This window comes from Pezoporus flaviventris, unplaced genomic scaffold (genome assembly GCF_033815535.1).
Source record: "Pezoporus flaviventris isolate CSIRO_AGI_PZ_B2104156 unplaced genomic scaffold, CSIRO_AGI_Pfla_v1 ptg000002l, whole genome shotgun sequence".
NCBI classification, from domain to species: Eukaryota; Metazoa; Chordata; class Aves; order Psittaciformes; family Psittacidae; genus Pezoporus; species Pezoporus flaviventris.
The window spans coordinates 15,560,214-15,580,393 of record NW_026892550.1 but is presented as its reverse complement, the minus strand read 5'-3'; the positions used below and the strand labels follow the sequence as shown (position 1 = coordinate 15,580,393).

At 41.0% G+C, this 20,180-nt stretch overlaps 1 protein-coding gene across 4 annotated transcripts in view; it reads left to right on the top strand.

Annotated features, from left to right (window-relative positions):
- The window catches only part of PPARGC1A (PPARG coactivator 1 alpha), a 366,954-nt gene extending 353,858 nt beyond the window's left edge, over positions 1–13,096 (top strand). For 3 of the 4 annotated variants that reach the window (XM_061470280.1, XM_061470261.1, XM_061470270.1), the window contains 3 exons: positions 5,520–5,641; positions 5,992–6,143; positions 9,233–13,096. In XM_061470280.1, coding sequence (XP_061326264.1) covers positions 5,520–5,641; positions 5,992–6,143; positions 9,233–9,336 — 378 coding nt within the window. In that variant the 3' untranslated portion in view covers positions 9,337–13,096. Of the gene's footprint in view, positions 1–5,519; positions 5,642–5,991; positions 6,144–9,232 lie in introns of those variants that run through there. The other variant, XR_009746393.1, reaches the window with a different exon arrangement.
- The last annotated feature ends 7,084 nt before the right edge of the window (positions 13,097–20,180 follow it).

Below are 20,180 nucleotides of genomic sequence, written 5' to 3'. Positions count from 1 at the left end.
CTCATTAGACCATGCAGCAAATATTTTCCAAGACATGGAGTCAGAAATACACATAGCACATTTCAGTTCTGGAGCCACCAGCTTGTACATACCATACTGACATGGTACACCAAGGCTGGGATGATCTGTCTGATGGGCAGCCTCATGTTCTGTATCTCTCCTACAAGGCCGCTCTGGCCATGATACTGACTTACAGTCACATCCTCCCTGCAGCTCATTTGCTGTGTGCACTGGCTGCTGCCAGGAAATATAACCAAATGAGCTTTTATACCTGAGTAGAAAAGTACTGTTAACATTACTACTTTTCATTTCTAAGTGCTGACAGCCTTCATGAGACAAGTATCAAGAGTCCCTGTCCCAGGGAGCTTACAGACCGAAGAAGATAAATGCACTGTGAGGCCACTGCATCAGAAAGACACACATAATTTCAAAGAAAATAAATAGCTCTACAACAGGAAGGCAGGAGAAGGGTGGTTTCATAAATGAGTTCTTGGCTTCTCTAAAGTCTAAAATCAGAGTCAGCCTATAATGGAGTGCATTTCCACTAATGAAGCATCCAATGTACGTTGTATATTTAGTTTGGATTTTCCTCTTGTTGCTCATCTTGATGGCCTTGATCCCAGGCACTGTTAACTTTCCTGTATGAGTTGCTGAAAATGTATCAGACGATTACCAAATCTTGAGGTTTACTGGTCCATCATTGTTTTTCTGGCAGCAACCGTGGAGTGAGGCTGAACAGTTTCAGTCCTCAGTGAGCCTCACAGAAGCATTTGGCAATTTTGTGCAACTTTTTATTTTTTTCCCAGTTTCACGATTCTTTCTTTTGCCATCCATACTGGCCCACAGGTCAGATTTACTCTCTAATACAGAATCTAAAGAAAAATTTTCATGTTATGTCAGAATCTGAAGCTTTAATGGCTTTTCACATCCATAGCTTTTTTATCTTTTAAACTCTGTCCAGCCATTCCCACTGCATTTTCAAAATGGCATCTGGCCTTCAGTTCTGAGAATATAAGTCTTCATGGCTTTCTACTGGAAGAGAGAATTCACTTGGTATGGAAGGTAACACAGGCATGGTGCTAGCAGAAGCAGCAGCACCTTTGACAAGCACATGGCAGACCATTACTTTAAAATGCTCTAGGATTTCTTCTCTCAGCTTCACATAAAGCATTACCTAGCTCTTGGAGAGCTAGGCTGCACCACAGATGTGCAGGCAAAAAGTGGTAGGGAAAATGGGAATGTCAACACTATGCAGCGTTACCCCTGCAGTGGCTGCCATCAGTGCCCACAGACCCTGCTTAACAGCACCATGGGCAGGCAAAGCAAACAAGCAGTGGGTGAAGAAGCCTAGTACAGAAAACATGCAAGAACTAATACATCTGTAGTGGTCTGTGCTTTAGTTCCTTGTGAAATAAGAATGAGGAGGGGCTGTTCACTGGAGAAGAGAAGGCTGTGTGGAGACCTCATAGCAGCCTTCCAGTATCTGAAGGGGGCCTACAAGGATGCTGGGGAGGGACTCTTCATTAGGGACTGTGGTGATAGGACAAGGGGTAACAGGTTAAAACTTAAACAGGGGAAGTTTAGGTAAGATATAAGGAAGAAGTTCTTTACTGTGGGGGTGGTGAGGCGCTGAAATGGGTTGCCCAGGGAAGTTGTTAATGCTCCATAACTGGCAGTGTTCTCATCCAGGTTGGACAGAGCCTTGGCTGACATGGTTTAGTGTGAGGTGTCCCTGCCCATGGCAGGGGGGTTGGAACTGGATGATCTTAAGGTCCTTTCCAGCCCTAACTATTCTGTGATTACGATTCTAAAACAAAGGTTTGGAGGAAGGCTTTGCAAGACAAAAAGATCCTTGGCATCAGTGGATGTTTTGCATCCTGATCCTGTTTTCTCAAGTTTTGGCATTCTAAAGCTTTAGTATTTTCATTTGAGACTTGAAATACTGCTATTCAGTCTGAGATTTTCTGCCACATCTGCATATTCAAATGTTTTTTACCTCAAGGAAGAAAGAGCAAGATTCTGAAGAAGGAGGTTTAGGTAAACCAAAAGAAGACAGACATGTTGGGTGTAAGGGAGTTTGTTGGACTCTTTCTTCATCGTTTTACATGGCAAAGAGATGAACTGCACTTAAAGCTTATGATGCAAAAAAAATCATCTGCCTTTTTGCAAGGGAAAAATGAATGATATCTTCTCTATTTTCCTGCAGGTTTCCTCTGCCCACAATAAACTGAAAACAGAAGCTTTTCTCTGTCATTCTCTAGGTTTTGAAGTCATAGATCATCTCCTCTAACAAGTGCAGTAAAAAGCATACTTGATATGCACATACGGACTTCTGCATGTAACTTATTATAAAATAAAGGTCTTTAGCATTTTGAAGTATGTTGTAATCTTGTTAGGCTTCTATAGCACTTATTATTAATGAGAATAAAAGGCAGGTGTCTCTGTGAATACAAATACATTTTTCATAGTTGCTTTAAATAAACCAAAGTTAAATAAGACAAAGACAATGCTGTATAAATACTGTGTTCTCAGTATCTTATAATATCATGGCACTCTCCTTAAAAAAATACTTGAACACGTCATGTGGAGAAGAAGGATATGTCACTGAAGCATATATGGTGCTTTTCTGCTTTAAATTTGAATTTCCTTAATTTTGCAGGTTTAACTTATTCCCTTAATGATAGTTTAAGAGGCTTTTTTTTAATGGTTCAGTTTTGTTTTATTACAGTTGTCTTAAAGGGATATTAGAGATATAAAGGTTATTAGAGGGATAGAAGAAGGAAAAATTGTGCAGCCATGCACAGACTTATGGAAGAATGTGCAATAGTTATTTCCATCACACTGTAATATAACAGTCTCCATGTCAGTGAGTGAAACATTATGTTTTTTCAGTTGAGATGTATTATCTCAGCTAAAGTATATTAGACAGTCTGCTGTGTTATGTTCTGCTCCATCTGGTCAGTCATTTAGGTTCAATAGCAAGTATCAATGGAACTGTTTCTTATCAAGTGTTTCAGTGCAGTTAAATTCTTGATTTGGTAAAACAGTCTGAAAAAGTAATTACTGTGCATATGCAGACTTTCCTGGTTTTGAAGTTTATGGCACCCAACCATACTGAAAATAAGCAGAATTACAATGGAATAAATGCAGATTTCTGTTGCTTGCACTCCACAGTCCCTAGTTCGCAGAAGCCCTAAACAGACTCCTCAGTCAGGAAGGTCAGGGCTCTGGACTGGAACACAGTAGAGACAGAGATAAAAAGCAGCAACTGTCTGTAAAGTACCCCTCTTCCCTAAATTTCTGGCCACCCTTGAGCACGTTTGCCGTTCTTTTAGCCATGCGAGCTTCTCCAAACTGCAGTGCTTTGGTAGAGGACAAGGGCAGCTTTTGGACAATGCACTCTGGAAGGCATAAGATTTAAACAAGAAAGTGTCTGTCACAAAAAGGTTACAGAAGACTACCAAGGCAGTCACCTTGGTTCCTTATGTAATCAAAAGCGACAGTAGTTTCAAACATCTAAATGAGATACTTACCTCATCCCATTAAGGAGAGCATGCACATACTCTGGTAGAGCAACCAGGGACTCCCACTGAACTGACCAGGGAGCTATAAAGGACTCAGGTGGTTCCAATGATCACTTCTTGTGCAATACCTTAGTGGGTAAGGCTTTTGAATAGGAGTATTTGATTCTGGGATCTCTATTTTCTGAACCTTTAAACTCACTTTGATTTCTCAGGAACTTAGATTAACTGGTTCCAAGCCCCTGAGATTTGTGAGATCAGGAAAGAGCCAGCGAAAATAGTTGACTGAGCGTGCTAGTGAGAAGAAGCTTCTATTGGGAGGCAGATACATTGGTTTCAGCTTTCTGCAGCAGAAATTGTTGACTTGTTTTGATTAAACAGTTCCTGGAAGCAGAGTGCTCTCCTGGCAACAGGAAGACCAGATTCTGGGCCCCCAAAATTAAGAGTTCTGATGGTCCCTTTATCTCAAATGGGTGCTCAGACAAGTAGAGAGGAAGCATCAGGATCATTTCTCTTTGAAAAGTGTTTTGGTCTGATAATCCTGTTGTCAGTGGTCCAAGAATGACTCCTGCCTTACGCCTCTGTGAGGACTCATGGAAAAGATACATTTCATGCTATATCTGAATTGTAACGCTATCAGCTACCTGTCTCTTCAGGCTAGGGTGCTTCTGAGCAAAAATGCAAGGCTATATTTAGGTCCCTGGAGCCTTTTGCATCACTCAGTTGAGGTACCATTAGCCTTTAGGCACCTCCAGGTTATGATAGTAATGAATTCTCAGCAGTCAGTATAGCTCCTTTGGCATCCAGCACCTACATTCTGCACAAGTCTCAGGTGCCAAAGCTGATGGTTTCAACTGACGTTGCTCCACTGACTGACAGATTTACACCAGCTGAGAATGTGGTGGTGGTGGTTCAATTTATGGGACAAACGTGCGGGCGTGTAAGGGATGAGCAGTAGGGCCAGTAGTGCCAGGGATCTTCAGGCCAGAGGCAATTTGAGACTGAAAGGTTGAGCACCCAAGCCATGTGTAGCTGGTGCTTTTTTGCCCTAATTACTTTAAGGTCAGCGTTTTGAAGTTCTCTTTTTGCCTTGATTTGCTTGCAGCTCACTAAAAGGCTCTACCTTCAGCAAACTGTTCATTCAGAAATTAATGAAGTGCCTTTCATGGGGTTTTCTAGTCTTTCTGTTACTCTGCTGAGCATTTCCACTCAGGAAGGAAAGATAGGACCATGGCTCCATTGTTTTAAACGTATCTTTGATGCTTTCCTCCAAGTGCCAAAGGAACATGCACATGGCACCCTAGTCTGTCAAAATCAGAGACTTCAGTCAGGTTGTTTTTCTGAAGAAACCAAAATGTAATGGTGACCACAGGATATATTTTATTATCCTGCATTCCCCCCCCCAGAAATATTTATTTTAATAAAAGAAATCTTCTGGACCCCTAACAGTTTTCCCTCTGTATTAAGGTATGGATTATGGTGGAACAGCTGATGATGAATCAGCTATTGAGTCATCTGAGTTTATAATGTCATGTTTGTTGTACATTTTGTTGTGTCTTTGGCACATTTATCCAATTATTGTGTTACTTTATGCTCCACAGCTAAGGTTTGCCCAGTATTGTATAGATTGGAAGAGAAAGCAAGCTCCTGGTTTGGAAGAGTTCACAGTCTTGGAGGGGAGGTAGAAAGGAAGAAAGGTGCAGTAGGATACCAAGGGAGCTGTCTGTCAGTGTGTAGCAGAACAGTGGCAGCAAACAGTGAAACCTTCCAGGAGCATGCCACCTGACAAATGTCGTTTAAATGTCATTTAAACACCTTCAATGCTTTCCACAAGAGAACTGTTTCACTTACTAGCAAGATCCACTGGGTCTTCCACAAGAGACTGCTACTGTGATTCTGCATCCTCTGCACATCCGTATGTTTGCATGCATATATGTATAGGTTCATCTCTTACATACCTTTTAAAAATACGCCTTCCCTGTTGCTGTTTCTCACCAGGAGGAACGTCGTGTGATTTATCTGGGTAAAATCAGACCTGACACAACCAGAACAGAACTGAGGGACCGGTTTGAAGTTTTTGGTGAAATCGAGGAGTGCACAGTAAATTTGCGGGATGATGGGTAAGAACTTTCGAGATTACTTCTTCTTTGGAAGCTGCCATATGTAAAAAAATTATGGCAGTAAGATTACTGGTATGGGAGTTACCAGTATAAGTGCTGTGACAGATGACATGCTGAGTTCAAAACCTTATTTATTTTCTTTCATCCTTATTTATTAATCTCGCTAGTTGAGATTTCCTGTCCCAGAAATAAGTATTTAGCTGCATGACAGGACAATCATGCTGATAAATGGATGCAGTACTTCTGGCATTTCCACTGCTGGATCTCCTACATGTTCTTGCTTTAGGGGTTACACTAATGTGTGTTAACTCCTTTCAGCTTTTGTTCACAACTGTGTTTTTCAATTGCAGAGACAGCTATGGTTTCATCACCTACCGCTATACTTGTGACGCCTTTGCTGCTCTTGAAAATGGATACACTTTACGCAGGTCAAATGAACCTGACTTTGAGCTGTACTTCTGTGGACGCAAGCAATTTTGCAAGTCTAACTATGCAGACCTAGGTAAGTATTTTGCCTTATGTGAATTGAAGTGCGTAACTGGAACCTTGTAACTCGGGAGAATGTAGGGTTTGCTGATGGGGGGTAAAGGAAGTGGTTTCCACTTGCTGCAAGAAGTTTAAGTCTGCTAATCTGAATTCTAATATGAACCAGCTTCTTTCAGCTGTTTCAGACTGTGAAAAATTCTTTTAAAGCACATTTCCATCATTACAAAAAATAAGTGCTTGATATTCAATAATACATTTCTATATTGAAATAATAGCACCACAGAAACCTCCTGCATGCTTTACTATTCACTGCTGTGCTATGACTGCTTGATCCTAATACCTGATTTGTTTATATGAGCAATAAACAGAGAACAAAGTAGATGCCTCACCCCAAAAAATTCATTATGATTCTTAACTTTGCCATGAGTTGTGCTTTAGATGTGTAGAACTTGCCAAAGACCATCCTTAACCAAAATTCATAGTTTTTCAGGTTTGAAAACTAGAAAGGCTTGTGACCACATCTGACCCTTAGTATAGCAGAGGTTACTGATCTCAGCTGGTGGTTCTCAAATCATGCATAGGCATCTATGTATGAAGGTGTGCTTTACTGTAAGGGTAGTGAGGCACTGGAATGGGTTGCCCAGGGAAGTTGTGAATGCTCCATCCCTGGTGGTGTTCAAGGCCAGGTTGGACAGAGCCTTGGATGGCATGGTTTAGTGTGAGGTGTCCCTGCCCATGGCAGGGGGGGTGGAACTAGATGATCTTAAGGTCCTTTCCAACCCTAACTATTCTATGATTCTATCATTCTAAGGTGTGTCCTTGCAGGGGCATCCAGTCATGATGTAAGAGGCTCCAATCTGCAGAGAGCTTAGCAAATATCTTGGTGTTTGCTGTCCCACTGATGCAGGGCAGTATGCATACCAGTCCCCAGCCCCTAGTATGCTGTGATAACACCAGTCCCAAGTGTGCATACTGTCTTGCCAGAACACATCTAGTCCTGTCCTGTGTGGGCAAACGTGTGGTGCTGTCCTATACTCTGGGTCATGGTGCGATGCTCCCCCTTGAAAGGATGTTTGGAGATGTTCAAAGTCTTACAGCGGGAATGCTGATGTTAAGTATATGAATAAAGAGACCATGCAGACTACCAAAACAGCCTATGTAATGCTATAATGTATTATAAGCTCACATCATTTAATTACCTTTTAAAATGTAAAGTATTCATTAGATGTTAAACCTTTCCTAATACCTGTATAAATAGACTAAAGTTATCGGAGATACTCTTTTCTGCGTAACATAGCAAGGGACATTTTGCCGTTGATTCTATATTAATCAGATATTGTGGGGTTTTATGAATAAATGACCACAGTCATTAAAACCTCTCATAACCCTGTAACACAGTGCTATTGAAATCTTCTGTGGGCTGCCCTTAACTTTGTACAGTGTGGGAAGAGAATACAGATATATTTTTTTTCTAACCAACTGATGTCTTTTTAGAATAAATGATAAAGATGATACACATTGTTCACAATGAATACGCTATAATTCACTTCAGTGGCTAAACAGATAATGTAAAGCTAAGAAAAGGCAATTGACTGCTGAACAGATATAAGGTTGATGTTGAAACTATAAAAGGTAGCAAGGCATTTGTTGAAATGTAGGCTGATAAAAACAGTAAAACAAGATTGAAGTCTTGACTTGATTTGACTTATCTTCAGCAGTGGAAGCCAAGGTCATCTCTATATCTCAGAAAATCTGGGGTTTGAAATAAGTTGTCTGAAGGGAACCCTCTTGAACATTATTCATCACTGGGAGTATTCCCTGGCAGGTCTCTCCATACCAAGTGGGATTCCCAGAGTATCTGTGAGCAGAGTATTTTCACTTTGTCCTGCTGACAGCTTGAGCTTCTGTACTTCAGACTGCATTCCCTGTATTTTGCAGAGTAGCTGATAGAACTACATAAGGAAATGGCAACATGAACTTTAAAATTCATGAGCTAGTACAAGGACAGAGAGAATTAATCAGCCTTGGGTTGAGTACAGAAGAAAGAAAACACTTGAAAATAGTAGTCAGAAGTTTTAGCACCTCTCCTCTGTGAGAAGATATTGTCTTAACACAATTTGTAATGAACATTTAATGCACAGTGTGTCTTATAGTGGTAGGTGGGGAATTCTGATTAATTCAACACAAGAAATGGCAAGAAAGGGCACACTCATAAAGGAGCTGTGACACAGGAACTGGGAAGAGTCAGGATTAAGCTGGGATGACTCCAAAAGGAGATCCAGTGCTTGCAGCCATGTCAGCAATTGCTGTACTGGAGCTGCATGGCCACAAATGTACAATCCCTCCTCTGTGCTAGGAATAGACTGATGTCTGAGCAACCAGCAAAGCTGGAGCATGTATTGCAGGTCACAGGAGCTGGACCATTATTGCTGCTGTGAGTTACCGTGTATGCTGCAAAGAGCGGAGGAGCCCACCTGAGATTGCTTGTATGGCGTTGCAGAGGCCCTGCCCTGAATTGCTCACACTTAAAACAAGGAAACCCCAAAAAGATCAGAATGGAAGCAAAAACAGAGATTCAGGGATGTGTAGGGACTTGTACAAGATCCTGAGGCAGGGCCAGGAGAAGCAGCAGTGTCCTTTCCATGCTTTCTGCAGAACCATCCCCCTGCTACCTTTCTCAGGAGAAATCAGTCTTGGATACGGTGTGATGAAAGACAACAGCTGAAAAATGATGGTGGAGTTTTGGGTAAAGCATCTCTCAGGATTATCTGGACTACTTTGAGACCTACACATAGCAGTGCTGAAGTCCTTGGAGAAACTCTTCCCACCTGCTCTTTATGTATATGCAATATATGGTTCTTCCCCAACATTGATGACATGTACTGCTTTTGTTAGGCCCTGCTGCCTACCAGAAAGCTCTTTCCATTCCTAAAGCTTCTCTGATGACCATTTCTGGGCTTTTATCATCCCCTAAAGTTGTGGGCTTAAGGGGATTGTTTCTGCAGTGTCTTGTTCACTTGTTCATACTGTTGTACGGAGAAAATAATGTAAGTAGTCACTAGTGGTTCTTGCCTCTTACCTAAACTTGCATCCTTTGGGTTTCAGATTCAAACTCAGATGATTTTGATCCTGCTTCCACTAAAAGCAAGTATGACTCCATGGATTTTGATAGTTTACTCAAAGAGGCACAGCGGAGCCTGCGTAGGTAACATGCATCACACCTAAGGAAAAAGGAGGGATGGTGAATACCTCATGGACGTCACGTCCTTCAGTAATGGACAATTGAAAAGTCATACTTAGGAATTTCTCCTACTTTACACTCTCTGTTCAAAACCATGGTTTACATGAACACAGCTGCTCAATGAGTGAAGAGGCAGGATGGCTGTCCAGTAAGCACACACATGTCCATGGGTGTCAGCTTTGCTTTCGCGGGTGGCCAGTGGCGGGGGAGCCAGGCGTTCCTTGCGAGTTCAGTGCAAATCACAAGACATGGCAGCAGTTCCACAGAGATAGACGAACGATGAACTGCAAAATCTGTACATACTGCATTTTAACGAAGAAAAAAAGAACAAAAGCGAACAAAAGCAAACAAAAAAACCCACCAAATTTGAGTACTATGGCTGCTGATGTCTGGGAATCAGACACTGCATTGTTATTTTTTTTTAAATGAAGCTTCTCCTCACAACATGGTGATAATATGACAATCCAGAAGAAACCACAGGTCCCAGAAGCCTACAATCTTTCAGCTTTGTTTGAAGGTTTTTGTTTTCTTTGGGGATTTTTGGGGGGGGGGTGTGTGTTTTTTTTTAGTCCTTGCAGAAGAGAAAACAGAAGGCTGAAGCTTCCCTAACATTTTGAAGTTTCGTCTTTTAATTCTGACACCCATGTAAATGTCTACAACGTTGATCTTCCACAGCAAAATTTTCAAAGCCTTGTTAATGGTCAAATGTGCAGCTTGTTCAGCAATTTATTCTAATGAGCGGACGTAGTGTTACATTATTAATGAGAGTTGGATGTAACTATCTGGGTGTGTGCACAGATAGTTTATTTGCTACATTCTCTAAAGTAGTTGAGTATTTACAAATGTTAAATGGAGTATTTTTATTTATGTACATACTGTATGACGATGTTCTTTTTTGTTACAGCTATGCACTGTAAATGCAGCCTTCTTTTCAAAAACTGCTGAATTTTTCTTAATCAAGAATACTCAAATGTAATTATATGAGGTGAAACAATTATTGTACACTAACATATGTAGAAAGCTGAACTTACACTTATATATATTTGATTGTAAAAAAAGAGAGAACCGTGTGGGTGAGGGTGTGCATGTGTATATGTGTGCGCGCGTGTGTCTGAGTGCACAAATGCTTTACATACACATTCATCCCTTCTTGGTGAGCTTCTGTAAGAATTTTGTCAAGAATTATCCTAGCCCAAAAGGTATTAACCACTTCTGCAGTATTTTTCCACATTTTTCTCATTGCTTGATTTTCTTTTGCAGTTTTATACACTGAATTTGTTAGGGGAATGAAATTTTCTCATCTAAATTTTTCTAGGAGATACCATAATTTTATGTAAAGTCTCTCAAATGGGTAATCATTAAGAAATGTTTTTATTTTATGTATCAACAGTAGTTTTGGAACTAGAGGTCAAAAATCTTTTTAAAATGCTATTTTGTTTAATTTTTGTGATTTTAATTTGAAAAAAATATGCTGAGGTACTAAGTAGAGTATGATTTTTACAGTAATTCTGTGTCTAAACGCTGTTCTTGAAGCCAGTAATCTTTTCATTGGCAGAGTTTAACGATGGAATTTATCTGTATTTTTTACAGTTATGCATCCTGTATAAATACCAATCATTCATTCCTTTGTTTACTAAAGAGACATATTTATCAGTTACAATTATCCTATTTATTATAAATTATAAGATGACTAAAATAATAAAAAGGCCAGTGGAAATTTTATACCTAGGATGCATGATGGTTGTCAGTCCGGAGTAAGTGCTTTGTTTGGGAATTCAGCTTTTGCAGAAGCAGTGGGTTGGTTGTTTTGTTCTTTTTTTCCTTTTTTTACTACGCACTAGCATGGCCTCAGATGTGCCCATGACATTGTTGCTGATGACATTGCTTCTGCTAAATTAAATAGAAACTTCAGGAAAGAAAAAAACCACAAGAGTAAACTTAACAGCTATTCTGAGCGTCAGAATTTCATCAGAACTCGGAAGTCTCAAGACTGAATCAGCAAAGTTTGGAATTTGCTTGTGAATGTATAGGTTTGGTATTCTAGTACTGTTTGGCATTCATGACTCCTCTTAAAGGTATGGCACACCGAACTATTTAATCTCCTTTCCCACTCCCAATCTTAGAAAACCGGTTCCACCCCCATGCCAGTGCAGTTGATTTTGATGGCTGCATTCATTTTATCACCAGCATACTGTGTTCTGAGAGATTCCACTGTCTGTCCTGTTGGATGCTTGCTTGATTTTTTGGCTTCTTATTTCTCAGTAGATAGATAGCAATAAAATAAAATAAAAAAAAATTTAAAAAATATAAAAAAAAGAGAAGGGACCTTTTTCAGAGGTTCTGTGTTACAACTGTAACATTCTTTAATCTGCATAATTCTTGTTGTTGCTCTGTAGGTTAAAAATGCAGGTATTTTAACTTTGTGTGAATGCCAAACTAAAAGTTTACAATTTTCCTTTCTGGATTTTGAGTATCTTCTGTTGTAAAGAAAAATATTAAAAGCAATAAATTATTTTTAAGAAATCAATATTTAGTATATCATAGTATGTGTTCAAGGACCAGATGCATTACCTATTTTGCCTTTAAATTTCTGTGATTAAATTTTAAATACATTCTCTTTTGCCCTGTATTGCTGACATGAATAAGTTCGTGTGGGCTTTGGGAGGGGATTATTTATTTTTTACCAAGCAGGCATAATGACATGAGTCAGAGGGTTGGTTTTTTTTTTTTCACTGGCCTGGCAAACATTCCCATCCTGAAGATGGCCTTCCTTTGTGGATTTACAAATTACATATGAAATTAATAGATCTAGGATTGCTGAATAAAGCCATTTGTGCCCTCTGTAGACACTGTAGTAGGTAACCTGTCAAAATATAAACTGTTTCCTTTTCTTTTTTTCTCCCCCAAGAACATTTCAAATTAGCACATGTACCACATTGTCACCGGAGGCAAATTGCAGCGTAGCTCTGTGTGTCCGTTAGATGAAGATTGTACTGTTGCTTTCATGCTGTGGTAAGTACCACATCCGCAATACAGGTAACAGAACTGGTACTTAGAAACTATCGTCTTTCCTAGAGCTGTAACAAAGTCATTTCTACAGAAGGTAAAATTATCCAAATTCAAATCCAAACAGAGGGAGCCTAAAATTGGGGAAAAAAACCTGTGCTAAACTACTGTGTAAAGCAGTTGGGCTGGCATCACCCGAAGCAGCAATGGGAGGAAAGTTTGTGCCTCTGGGATATAATACTTGGGTCAGTTGAAAAAAAAACCACAACCACACCTTCTCATCCCTTTAGATGTAAGTTTACAGTAGGTAATGATTATGTGTCCTTTTTGATGGCTGTAATGAGAACTTCAATCACTGTAGTGTAAGATCTGATCTATAAACAACCTAGAATAGCCATGTAATATAATGTGATGATTCTAAATTTGTACCTATGTGACAGACATTTTCAATAATGTGAACCACTGACCTGATGGAGCTACTGTAAGATCTGTACAGTAGGTGAATATGTAAAGCTATTGGTTGGACTACACTGAATGGGGAAAGTGAGATACCAGTTAAGCCCAAACTGGGCTGTTTTCCACCTGCCTATTCTACATGTACTTTTGTGGTTTAATTCATTGTATAAAATTCCTGTGATTTTTTTTTCCTTTTTTTTCTTTTTAATGTGCAGTACACATCAGCCTCACTGAGCAAATAAAGGGAAACGAATGTTTCAAATCTATTTCTGTTTCTCTTTTTTATCACAAGTGACAGGTTTTTTCCCCCTCAACTGGTCGTGTACTGGGTTTTCTATTACTCTTTCTAATGGTCATAATGATTTCAGATAGTCCAGATCCTGCCCGCGTTACTGCACTTTGGGCAGGGACAGAACCACTGGTTTTAAATGTATCTTATCTAGAAAGGTGCTATCAGCCTTTCTGCCATGAGTACACAAGGCTGCTGAAGGGCCGATGTAAACCTTGCAGGAAAACTTGAAAATGCTCAGTAGAGTTTCAGGAGTTGATGCCTCAAGCTAGGAGGGGGTAGGAAATGCAAAGTTTTTCAGCATGGCCATGTTGGCTCCAAGTTGTGCAGGCAGTAGGGATTGACAAGTCCAAAATGATTGGTGTCTTCCATCCTGAGATGCTAAATAACAGTACTAGGGAAAAGGCATCATGAGAGTTCTTTACCAGCCTCTCTTTCTTAGCAGGCGGGCTAGGAGGGTCAGGCAGGTAGGTGGCTGAACAAGTGTGGGTTTTCTGAATCTTTCCTGGACAGTGCAGGATGCAGCATGGTGGGCTTCCGCATTGGCATTGCCACTGGACAGGCAAGAGCTAAATGAGGGACTGGCAAAGGGTGTTCACAGCTCTCTTCTTTACATGCACATAAAAAGGGGAAGGAATTGCTTTTCTTTGGTTTGTCCAGGGTTTGTTCACATACTGCTGTAGTCCTACGGCATTGTGTCAGCAGCTTTCTCTGGGGGTTAATAGTGCAACTCTGTACGACTAAGCCCACTCACCTTGATGTGTGCCTCAGAAGGTACCCGAGGCATGATGTGAGGAGCAGCATGGGGTAGCCTGGTCGGGATCTTTAGGTAGAGAGGGCTGGTGCGTTCACTTGAAAAAATTGCCTTTCTCCAGACAACTGGCCTCCACCTCATCTCTGTTCCTAACATTGCTGTTTATTTTATACTCTATAATGATACATTTTTTACTTGCAAAAATATTTAGGTTTTGCATTTTTACCATTTACTAATACAGACTGTTGCACTTGGTTCTCGCAATGGTAGTAGAGCAAAGTTCTTTGCCGCATGGGCTTCATGCTATTGACTCACTGCTCCTGATGGAATTAATACTCAAAATGCAGTGAGCCAAATCTGTCCCTGATGTACTTCTTCAATGTTGCTGCTGTTCCTCAAGGCATGAATTTAGCCCAATACTTCTCTAGTTACTGTGATTTTTAATGTGATTTGTTCATCAGTTTTGTATTTTTGCATAGTACTTTGATGCTTGAGAAAATACATTCTGTTAGATTTCCAGGAAAGTACTGCTTTTTGCCTCCCATCCCCTCATTTTATGTTATTGAGGTTTATTGCATAAAATCAGGACCTTGTTTATAAAGAAATCATGCCTTCCGTTGCCTGTTCTCCTGGGTTACCATTTTCCCCCCACAGTGAATGCCACAAGCTGAGCACCTGAAATCAGATTCAGGCACCTCAATGAGTGTCCTGATTTTCAGGAACCCGGAGCATCTCACAGCTGCCATTGACTTCAATTAGACCTGCTGGCTCTCAGCCCTTTTAAAATCAAGGCACATATTTAGAGCCCCAGTTCAGTACAGCATTTACATTTGTGCTTAAGTCCATACTGATTCAGCAAAGCACTTAAGCGCAAGTGGTTTTAGATCCATTGAAGTCAAGCGCTTGGATGCTTTGAATAAAAATAGACTCCTGGATTGGGGCCTAAGAATCCAAATACAGACACCAAAGCCTAATTTTAGGCTCCATTTGGAAAACTTTGGCCTTGCCTTCCACCTTTAACCTTTAACGCTTACAGAAAACACAAAAACACCTATCAGGTCATAAGGAGAAGAAGGGGAGGTTTAGGGAAAAGAAGTGGAAGTGATGGAAAAAATTCTTCCTTGTGGAAAATGATATGAAAACTTTAAATCCAACTCTTGCAAGATGCCTTGGTTTATTGGTATTATTTCATGTCATGCTTTCAGAATCTCATTCAAGATTAACATGCACTTATTCTATTGTCCTTCACCATTAATTAATAAACTGCTATATTAAACTTTAACCAATGCCAGCTTCCCCTGCTTTTCCAGGAGTCACACTCTTACCATTGATATTCCATGTTCACAAGCAAACTAATCTATAAATCAATTTTCTCTACTTTATCAAACAGCAGAAAGTAATAAAGAAGGTCACAAATAGTACAGTAGTTCCTTGGAGGTTTGTAACATCATAATTTAAAGCTCAGAAAGATTGAATCAAAAGTTGAATTAATCCCTAAGGGAAAAGATTCTATATAGATTCTATTGATAGACATAGGGCAGCCTGTCTTCATTGGGAGCTGGTATATTTGTTAATACTTCAGGGCAAAGGAGACTAGTCTTCCCAGCAAAGAAGAAAATGAAATCCTCCAAGAGAGGAAGTCAATGTGTCCTCTGTGCTTCCCATTGCTGTGCTCTCCTTACACCACTCTGCTGAAAAAGAGGGAAAGCCAGCTCATCTCTTGCTACATGATGTGCTTTGCTAAAGGGCAGTGTCTGTGCAATGCAGTTATGGAAACTGCAGCTGGATGGAATACTTGCATAAATCATAAATGTTCACTTGGTTGGTGTTCATTCCTCAACTGATGCTTTTTCAGTTTAACAACCTCAACCTAAAATCTGTTTCTGAACCCAGAGCAAAACGAAAGGTTGGGGGTTTTTATGTGACAAATTTTTGTAAAGTTACAAATATTTATTCTGCATCTGGAAACATTCCTCAAAACATGTTTAGTTTTTGAATCCCTTTGAATTCCTGCAGCTTCCTTTCAGCATGTGTTTGAAGTCGTAGTTCTGCAAAGGTATTTCTGACTCTTTTTTAGTGAAAAAATAATCCATCACCTTAATGACACTACTGGACCTGATGAATTGAGCTCTTCCAAATTCAAATTGAATTAATGCGGAGAAAAAGACTCCCATGTAAAAGCAAACAATTAAAAATACAATTCAGTAATGGCCTCTGTTGGAAAAGTTATCCCCACAGGTGTGGTAAGCAGTGAGATCTGAGATGAAATGTACCTTTTTGGAATGAGTGCATGGTGAAGTACAAGATGATAGAAGGGTTTGCACTTGCATACTGACTGTTTACTGATGGTATTTGCTAGCAGAAGTAACTGAGCTGCTCTCTGGCAAGGGCAGATGAACAGAAAGCGGGTACAATTCCAGCCTCTCCAAAATCAGTGACTGAACTCCAACCTTTGTCAGCCTTTTGCATTAACCCCGGCTTGTGTAAACAGTGGACAGTGATCAAATGTAAATAATCTCATGTGCCTTATTTGCGTCATGATAGATTGTCAGCGAGATGTAGCGTAAATGAAAGCCAAAGCTAAGGATTAAGAAAAAAGTCTCCTAAAGAGCACAATGTAAATTGCAATTAGGGCCCTTAATCAAATAAAATATTTGCTGCAATTTTTTTTTTTACTGTGTGCATTCCATTCTCTATTAAATTAGTGCTTGATAAAGTCATAAAATTATTACAGCTGTAAAGTTACTGTGCTATACCTTCAAGGCAAGGCATTCAAGGGATCTTCTAGTTGTCCTCGGATTATTGACTTTGGCATTATGAAAAACACGCATTGGTGCCTTATACTAATTCTTTCCTACTGCATGTGCCACTCGGGCCTGTGCTTATTCATGCAATGTGTTGGCAGTAAATTTATTAAAAAAGAAAAATCAACCACACACTTGAAAAGTAATGGGGTGCTTTCTTTCTTTTTTAACTGTTTACTGGGACAATACCACAGCTCACTGTAGTTTTCTATTGCATGAATAATGCATTGTTGTAGCTAGGCATGCCCTCAGTTCTACACTCCTGCCAGCAAGCAGTGGAGTGGTGAGTGCTGTTGCTGAATAATGATTAATTACTCGCCCTTCTGAAGGAGCCTGGTTTTGTAAACTGGTCACACAGCGTGTTACGTGGATTGTGTCTGCTACACAAAAGGTTACTTGCAATCACATAATGAGACATAATGATGCCCATCACAACAATTCTTTGGTACAAATCTGCACACAATGGAATCTGGATAGAAACCCATTTATTTACGTATCCTGATTGCCAGAGGGTATGAAACTTCACTGCATTGCTGCAGTGCTGCCATTGCTCCTTCTGCAATGCTGACATATTGGGTGAAACAGTGTGATGGCTTCTTCAGGAACCCCCAGCCACGGCTTCACAGCATTGCCCTGTGACAGCCTGCTGGCAATCTCTGAGAGGGACTTGGCTGCTACTGTCTGACAGCTATGTGAGTGGGATGCTATGCTGATGCCTGTCCAAACTCTTGGTGGGAAGCTGGGATGCAGTTCCTCCCTGCAAAGTCTGGAGTTCGCTTGCAGTAGGGGGTAGGCATACCTGCCTGTGCTCATACCTGTCTGACCTGGGAAGGGTAAGCAGGGAATACAAGTCTTCCAATATATTGTACTTTGTTGTGTGATCAAAGGAAGGACATTCAGAAGCACCAGTCTACAGCCTAGAGTCACATCTTTTCTGTACCTTAGGGGGGGAAAGATCTAGTTGTTCTAGGCTCCTGGTCTCTGGAAAACAAGAAGTGCTTGTCCAGGGCTGTCCCAGGGTCATTGGGATCACCACTGGCAGAACCGATGGCAGAGCAGTGGCATCCAGACCTGCCTGGTCTCAGCAGGAGGCATTTGACTGTCGAGGCAGGATCTGTGTGCTGTTTTGAAGCTGCCTGTGTGTCATCAAGACCCTGTTGGTCAAGCTTGTTAACCATGCTGTGGAGGTTTGAGTTGCTAAAGGCTTGGGGCTTGGTAGGCAATAGGCCTTCTCTTGCTCTGGAGAAGATGGGGAGGCTTGGACGTGTATCTCTAACCCACAATGATATGGCAAAGCTGGCTGCAGCAGCCCATGGTGGCTTCTTTCCTTTTGCAGTGACCTGGATTGCCCAATAGCTGCACAAAAGCACTGTCCTGATCTGGTCAGGTGGGTTGGCTTGGAATCAGAAGCTGCATTTGAACGGGCAAGGAAGTGTGTGGTTTGAGCAGCTCACTTTGGACACTCCTACACTACTGTTGCATGTCTCAGTGTTCACAAACTCTGTGGTGTCTTTTAGCCAAACTGCTCATTTTGTCCACTGTTGTCTCAAGAAAGACAAAATGTTATGTTTATACATCAGCATGAGTGTGGTAGAAGATTAGGTACCCTATAAAACTTGCTTTCCTTTAAATGAGGGGGACTTCACTTAAGCGGTACGAGTTTCTACTCCATACATGCAGCAATGAATGAACTGCCTCCCATGACCAGATCATCAGCAGTCTAATGAATTATGTGCTTACACGCAGCTAGAGAAGGTTGTTGGGGGGAAAGACCAGCAAATGGCACCACTACAACCAGTGTGGCAGCTATTTCCCCTGACATTTCCCACAGCCTTCAGCTTTGCCCGATAGCAATGTCACAGCCTCAGGCACCACTTTGCCCTCTGACACATGACGGCTATGCAAACCACGATGGAGTGCTATGCACCCTTTCAGTGAGCACAAGGCAACCATGAGACACTTCGTGGGGTGCCAGGGGCCCGGTGGAGCACACCGGCAGCCCAGCAGGAGGGTGGCCAAAGCACCATGGGGGGGGACGCTGTTTGTGTAACAGCTGTCGTACACCGAGTCAACAGCTGGCATAATTCTGCAGCTAATTTCTCCTCCACAAATAGCTCCTTGAAGAGTAGATCATGCACAGGCTGATTTACTGCAGCGCTCTCCCCATGCGGGTTCTCTGCTTTGTAATGATCTCGCCCAGGCGGCTGTGCAGCCCGTCCCCCTGCAGCAGTGGTAACAGTGCGTCTGCCTCCTCTGGTTTCGTGACACAAAACGTGATGTGCTAGACTGCCCCACCACCAAACCATGCTGAAACGGACCAACATGGTCATGAGTTCCTGGGGAATGGGAGCCCGGAGGAAACAGGGCAGGCAGAGGAGCATGTAGGCAATGGGAAACAATGCAGGTAGGAGGCAGAAGCGCTTGAGTCTCATTCCCTCAGAAAATGAGGGTTAAAAAGCCCCCAGTGGGATCCTCCATTCTGATGGCTCAATAGTGTTGATTTTACTTCCTAGCCACCCAGACGTCCATCTGACTAATAAGGTGTCAGTAGTTTCAGATGCAGACCTTTGCATATTTACAGCTGGGCATCTGTAATGAGATTTTTGTGGAAACCTTAATGAGAGTGGACAAAAAATGGATATGAAGCATCGAGCATGAAGCCTCATAGCTGTGAAGCTGCACTGAGAGGCTTATCAGACATATATCACAATCCCACCAGCTCTTGCTTGTGCTGTTACTAAGCTGTTGACATTGTATGAAAGCTGATATATAATTGAAGAGCCTACATATTCATTTAACAATGGAAAAGGCATAGCAATAATAAGACTGCTTTGTAATGAGCCTCCTAGAATGCCTCTTCATAGCAGGAGAAGCTTTGCAGGTAGCTATTTATGCTTTTACTCGAATCTCATGGCACTGGTCTTGCTCAACAATGTTGGGGCTGATGAGATCGGATGAGGTTAAGCTGCCACAAATAGCTGCTGACTGGCAGTTTATTCCCTCACTTGTTCAACAATGCCAGACTCACTATACGTCTGGGAGGCAAAGAATACAGTTAGGCTAGACAAATAGAATAGGAACCAACAACAGAGTGAATCCTGTGCTGTCATATACATTTTTTATTCACATTGCATATAAATCTTGTCCAAGCTCGTGGGAGAACTTTAGCAGCCCCTTAAACTCCCATTTATTCTCCACCCTTCTCATTCTTTCCACTATTAAGAAACAGATTTATTTTCTGAAAACTACTCTTAATCGTTGTGCAAATAGCAATGGAACATTTATATTTAAAGTAATAAATAGAAGATTCACATTTAATGTGAGATTCAAGATTATTGGGACTTATTTGTGTTTATGGCATCTAACACAGATGCTATTCTCAGTCCCTAATAGAAATGTTAATTATGGGATTTCATTATTCTTACTTAGATTTAATTTGAGGTTTTTTCCTGTGCCATAATGTGCATGGGATAATTCTACAAAGCATGAAATGAAGACATTCA